This window comes from Boleophthalmus pectinirostris, unplaced genomic scaffold (assembly GCF_026225935.1).
Source record: "Boleophthalmus pectinirostris isolate CB_2022bp ecotype Guang Dong unplaced genomic scaffold, ASM2622593v1 HiC_scaffold_22, whole genome shotgun sequence".
Taxonomy (NCBI): Eukaryota; Metazoa; Chordata; class Actinopteri; order Gobiiformes; family Gobiidae; genus Boleophthalmus; species Boleophthalmus pectinirostris.
This window is the reverse complement of record NW_026571190.1, coordinates 17698033-17704738: the sequence shown is the minus strand read 5'-3', so window position 1 is coordinate 17704738 and position 6706 is coordinate 17698033. Positions and strand designations below refer to the sequence as shown.

Sequence of the window (6706 nt, the reverse complement as noted above, 5' to 3'; positions counted from 1 at the left end):
GTGCGCGCAAGGCCGATGGTGTGTGTCTGTGAAAAGCGCTTCACTGGCAAACAGCTTGTCATTAACTGGCTGTTTGTTGTTGGACTAGATCTGCAGAAGATGATTGTATGAAGCCTATTACCTGCCACCAACAACCTGTGCACTCGTTTAATCAGATCGTTTTTAATTTGCAAGAAAGGAAAGACAAAACCAAGGCCTCAAAAGTGGAGGTCCAAACTGTATGATCCCATTTCCCTTAGGGCTCTATAGCATATAACATACGCTACTGAAGTGAAGTAAAGTTAGAGGAAAGCCATTTTGATGGTGTCAATTTCAATTCACTTCATTAATCTAGATGTTGTTCCTCTCAGTGTTAATCAGTTTATTGTTTTAAAATTTTCAGAATTATGCAGGTCCTATGAGGATCAAATGGGGTCAATGCAAGACAAACACCAGTCGAAATTTCTCATAAAGCATAATAAATCAGTTAGAGCAATTACATGTTAAGTTGGCATCCTAATTCTTTTCATTATAACTGGAAACTTAGCAAATGCTTTCACAAACAAAATGTGGCTATTCATTTCAAAACTGACAAGCTATGTTGTATATTTTCAGATTAGGCATTTGGTTATGTTCTATTATGTTCTGAGTGTGATCATTTATGCATGGATTATTGAAGCATACTCAATGACTGAATTTGTTGCATGATATAGACCTCCATACAGTACTCCTTTCACTCTTTCACACTGATAGGGCTATCAACAGTTGCTCTACTTTTTCACACCATAATGAACTCCTCAGTGGGTGCACTCTGGAGGCATTCAGGTGTGGGCTTGTGGGCGGATGGTTGTAGCATATATCTCTCACTAAAGCACCTTCTCCCTTCCCCCTTTTGGCCCCCCACCAATCTTTCCTCTGTCCTGTCCTTCATCCTCTTTGCTGGTCCCGTTTTTCTCTGTCCTAGCCAGTGTCGCCACTGAACATGAGTAATGATGTTGTCATTTCTGTTAGTCTCCATTTATCAATGTCAGATGGAAGAGCAGAAGTGCACTGGTTTGTGTGTGATGCGGAGGGTTGTTGGGGGGTACAGAGGGAGTCGAGGGGGGAACAAGGATACTGGTTAGGATCTGGGAGCGGAGACAGCAGTGAGGTGAGGAGGCAGAGGAGGCAGGTGTGTAAAGTGGATAGATGGAGAAGAGGGGCTGGCTGACACACACTGAAGGAGGAGTGAGTTTGAAAGGGGCTGGTCGAAGAAAAGATGAATTACAAGAAAAAGGTCCTGGCCCTGCGTGTGGTCTGTCTGTCTATCTGCTGTGATTCATCGTGGCTGTTACATGGAGACAGAATTAAGACTGCTCTTTAGCATATGCACGTCTAATTATGCAAATGGGCCCTGTTAGACAAAACATTACTGGAGCAGTTAGTCAGTCTGGATTTTGGGGTGACGTGAATGTGGGCGCATTTGTCACTGTCAGTCATGTGACCCTGAAACTTAATGAAATTGCTGCTTGTGTAATGGCATAAGTGCTGCAGCCACTGGCCCACTGTCTCAGTAAACCCCAAACCAACAAGAACATGCATTAATATGATCCGCGAGAACATTCTCTCTTTATTGTATCTTTTTGAAAAACAAAACAAAAAGGTTTTGTAATTCTCTTTTTAATTCTGTACAGGATAAAAAGAAATAAGCACTGCTTAAGACCAGAGTCAAATCTCAACTAGAAAACAAATGAAAAATCATAAAAGAAGGATGTGTACAATACAAATTAGTAGTAAGACATTGTCTGAAGTGCAATGGCATAGCTCAGATGGGTTAAAAGTGAAACCAAACCTCAAAATAAAAATACTTCTCTATTTTCAACAAACAGTAAATTCTTTACAGAGTAGAGACTGTATTATCTGATGTATTTAAACCTGTAAAAACATATTTACAAATAGCCAATATCTTTTATATATTTTTCTCATAATCACATATATGTCAGCACCAGTAAAAAAAAACAAACAATAAAATAAACAAGGAACATCAACAACAACAATTTTGTTAAAATGTTGTCTACAGACTTGGTCCCGGTACATCATGATATTTGGAGGAAGCTTCCCATCTGTTTTAACCTTCACATAAAAGAGGGCAAAGAGGATGCAACCTTATGTGACCTTTGCTCCGACCTGGAAGAGTTTCTTTGCCTTTGCACCTCAGTTTTGAGTGAAAACAGCAGGTGAAGATTTCCTCTTTTGAAAAGCTCTGATATTGAGTTTAATATCCAAGTTTGCCTGGAGTCAGAAATTTTGGAAGCATTAGCAGTGGATTCACGGAAATACTCCACTGCGTTCCTTGTGCAATAAGTCTTACACAAAGGCATGTTTTTTCCCAGCTAAACTCAGACACTCAATATGTTAGCTTAACATTTTGACAAGAACGCAACTTTTTCAGGGCGCTAACAAATAACACATACAGGGACAATGGTTATGTCTAAAGTTTGGATTTAAAGGGTTGTTATACCACACCAACAACCATGAGAACAAATGTCAGGATGACACAGAGCTAGTTTACACAAAAAAGGCTTTTTGGTTTGTTGATTACAGCTTTGTCCTTGAAAACTCTCATTCGGATGAGTTTAATACAACATAATGCACATGCAGACACTCTTCATTCATCTTTAATTTTACAAAACAGTTTGGGAGGGATGATGGGATACCAGATGTACAATTATATTCAGTCAATAGGTAAACAAATGGATACACTTAACAATAAGCTTGGAGAAACTTTGATAGACTTGCTCAAAGAAGGGTAATCTCACCGGAAGCACTAATTGTCCTAATGCTAACTGTGGCTAAACATTACTTGACCCTTAGCTGTCACAATATTTAAAATCAAGGCTTTGCAGTGGTTCTAAGCAACAATTCTCTTCACAGTAGTGTTACAGTATAGCACAGTTATGTAGCTTTAGCGAGATGCGGTACATAGTAGAAGCCTATTGTTAAGCTATGGGCCACGTTTTTGACAATGTTTTTAAGACAACACAAACTAAAACAAGTGCATTTAAAACATGTACATATAGGACACTACTAACATCATTGAGAAGAAACAGCAATGTAAAAGTATATGGGCCTTAAGTGAGTTTTTTAATTAGAAAAGAAGAAGTCACTTGTGGTGCTTGGATACATTCAGTGCCCAGTGATGGTAGCTTTAGCAGATGCATGCAGAGTGCTTGTGCCAGGCCATGACAGGGTTGGACAAACATATCACTGCTGTTTTGTACACTGCAGATTATATGTAGCCTATGTGTGCGTACTGCTCGCTTAGCTGCCTGTTCCCTGCCATTGACCTTCTTCATGTATGGAAATGAAGCCAAGCAAATGCACTAGAGGGCAGCATTGAGCACAGTAGAGACGCATCATTTGTTCTGCTGTGATGTTCACAATTTAAACAGGAGAAGGGAGTGTGGAGTGTCCCTGGAGACGGAGGGAAGACGGGAGGAGAAAGGATGACAGAGAGAGAGAGAGAAAGATCAAGTGAAGACAACAGAGTGAAAAAGACACGTTTGAGTGGTGTGTGTTCGCCACACAAATCTGACAGAGGAAATGGGAGCGTTGAGAGTGCTTTCTACTCTCTTCAGCATCTCACATAGCTGAGAGATCTAAAGCACAGAGCTGGGTGGCACAAACACACAAACACAAATAAATTGTTGTCTCGAGAACAAGTTTTCCTTCCCCTTCATCAGTCTTCGATGTTCAATCAGCCCCGCTGAAGCTCTGGCTCAAAGCACTGTTTAAACGGGCATCGCTTTAAACATAAGAATAATTCATTTCAAGACAGGAAGGGAGCTAATGGAACACACCTTTAATCTCTATATGGGTTTACTTTAAATGCACAAGACAGAATGGTCTTTCTTCAACACTCACTCTCACACACAATACACAGAACTCATCTGAACTAGCTCATGTTTTACAAAACAAAAACATGCCGAGAGCTGTCCTGGCTGTGTCATGTCCCATGTTTAGTTTGTCCAGTAAAACTCTGATTTCCCCTTTGGCTATTGTCCTGGGAAAAACTCCTCCATCCAACCATCACTTGAGTCCAGCTCTGCCCCCGAGCCATCGCCCAGACCAAAGGCTGCCCCGCCCGAGGGCCCGCCTCCATAACCATACGATGACATGTCCTGATTGGGTGTCCTCTGGTAACTTTGTGACATGTCCTGATTGGGTGTCCTCTGGTAACTCTGAGGCTGACCCCCCACGCCCCCAGGTCCGTAAGGCCCTCCCGCTCCACCTCCGGCCCCCACGCTGGGCCCCCCAGGCCCAAACCCTCCCATGGAGCTCATGCCTTGCCCCATCACCCCCTGGTTAATTCCCTGGTTCATAACCATGGGCCGTGGCTGGTTGGTCCTGGGTTGGCCGCTCATGTGCGGGCCCATCATGGGGCCGCCCATTACTGCAGCGGGGTTTCCCACCCGCGGGTCCATGGCCTGGCTCAGGCCTTGGCCCGGGCCCTGAAAGTGTTGTTTGGCCATACGTGGCTGTCCCGGCTGCATGTAGCCCTGTGCTGAGCTGAAGCCCACCATGTCCCCTCCTGTAGTCCTGCTCACCAGCCCCTGGCCCTGTTGCTGCGGCCAGCCTCCCGCCCCCATGGCTGCACCTCCACCCCCTCCACCTCCCAGCATGCTTTGCAGTCTCTGTGCCTGTGCTTTAGCATTGGGAGGTCCTTTAAGGGTCTGTGGCATCATCATCCCCTGACCTCCGTATCCTGGACCTCCAGGACCTCCAGGCATGCCCCCCACTCCAGGTCCTGCTCCTGCCTGTCGTGGAGGTCCTGCCGCTGGGTTGTGCTGTGCTGAAAGTCCCATGGGGCCTTGGACACCTTGGCTTTGGTGCTGCTGGTGCATCATTTGGCTCATGTTGGGGTTGAGTCCGTAGAGAGACCCCTGATTAGATCCTTGGCTGCCATACGGTAGGCCTATGTCAGACTGAGGTCCCACTGAGCCCCCTTGGCCTTGAACCGGTCCCATCTGGACCATTTGCTGCTGGTTCTGCTGCTGCAGGAGGCGTGCCGCACGAATGTTCTGGAGGGCCTGGCTCCGCGATGCCAGCTCCTGGGGAGGCCCTGAAACCAAACAAAAATTGAATTTAGTTCAAATATGAGCCTCCGACACCAAATCTCCACAGTTTTAGCCAAGACAGGAAGTGGCTAAAGTGAGAGGTCTAGTAGCAGTGAATGAGAGTAAATCCTTTAATAAACCCATAGTGCCATCCCTGAGCTAATCCCTCACCTCACAGCCCTGTGACTGTAACTGAGCAGAGCCCTCTCCAGTGCTCACTGTGTGTGCAGCCAGTTAGAGGTAATTGAACACCACCAAACAGCCGCATCCAGCGCACTTATCACCTTCTATGAATCTGACTAAACAGTGGAACGTGAGTAGGTTCTGATTGCAGGCGATAATAGCTTAATCACAGTGTTTCTGATGCTCCACAGGATAGAGCTGTTGTGTATTAATAGGCCTGAGTTTTGTGCTAAAGATCTCAATTCTTCTGTTATTATCATTTTAGGCTTGGCGAGGTGTCTAATGGCTATAAATGGATTTTCTATGTCCTTGCCTTCCTCCTTTCCATGATACCTCCGTGTTACTAAATTATATCCTTTTCTTCAGTATTTTTGTGGCCTTTTCCCCACTCCATTCCTTGCAGTCCTTGCAGTCCTTGCATAGACTCCTTTCTTCTTTCCTTAATTTACTATTTACTATATAATTCTTTTCAGCTTCTGGAAAAGTTGAATTAAGGGACAAAATCTTTTTTCACACTATCATTTTCCATTATATATATAAAAAAAATAAAATAAAAATAAACAAAAGTGGTGGTACTACCCAATAAGATGCTGAATGAATGCTTAGTTTAGTATTTGTGACAGTAGCTCAGTTGGTAGAGTGGTTAGATCCACTGATCCACAGGTTGGCAGTGGTATTCCAGCTCTCACAGATGAATGCTATCGTTGTGTTCCTGGGCACGATACTAAACCCACCCAGTGTCTGCGTACACTGGTGTATGAATATGTGTATGAATAAATGAGTGGTTTCTTGATGTAAATTGCTTTAAGTGCCTTGAAGTTGGAAAATGTGACCATTTACCATTTACCAAAATCTCCATTGATGTAACATTACGCTAACAGAAAATTCAGATAACGTGATGTAATCTCTAGTGTAGACAAAGCACAATAAAATGTTTTGCTAAAAGAGCATTATATTAACACCTGGAGTGGGTTAAATGAGATTAGTATTTTTTTCTTTTGTTGAATTCTTCTTTCCTTGATCCCTTCTTTAATTGTATCTATCCTCACATCCATTCTTCCTAGTGTCCTTCTTGTATTGATTGTGTCTTTTCATCATTCTCTTAATTCATGACTTCTATTATTTCCCTCTCTTTCCTTTCCTTTGCTCCATTCTTTCCCCTCTGTTCCCTCCTTTCCTACATTTTTGCTTCCTTCCCTCTCTGACTCCAGCCGAACTCTTGGGGATCCAGGACAGACAAGTTGCCGTGGTAACAGGCAGAGCAGGAATATTCTATATTTTTTTCCTGGGGCGAGCGAGAGATCATGAGTGAGAGAGGGAGAGCATCTGAACATTCAAAACTGACAAATCTGACAGCGTCTGGCAGAGAAGACCAGCTTCAATCTCAAGGTTAGGTTTCACTATGTAAAAATATGGTGCACAAGATGGTAGAATATGAACTGGAACAC

The 6706-nt window shown here is 43.6% G+C and overlaps 1 protein-coding gene across 1 annotated transcript in view; it reads right to left on the bottom strand.

Moving 5' to 3' along the window:
• Positions 1–1570: 1570 nt before the first annotated feature.
• The window catches only part of maml3 (mastermind-like transcriptional coactivator 3), a gene marked incomplete at its 5' end in the record, with an annotated part of 60706 nt that continues 55570 nt past the window's right edge, over positions 1571–6706 (bottom strand). Inside the window, one exon of the mRNA XM_055158444.1 lies at positions 1571–5080. Within this exon, the coding sequence (XP_055014419.1) occupies positions 4014–5080 (1067 nt within the window). The remainder of the gene's footprint in view (positions 5081–6706) is intronic.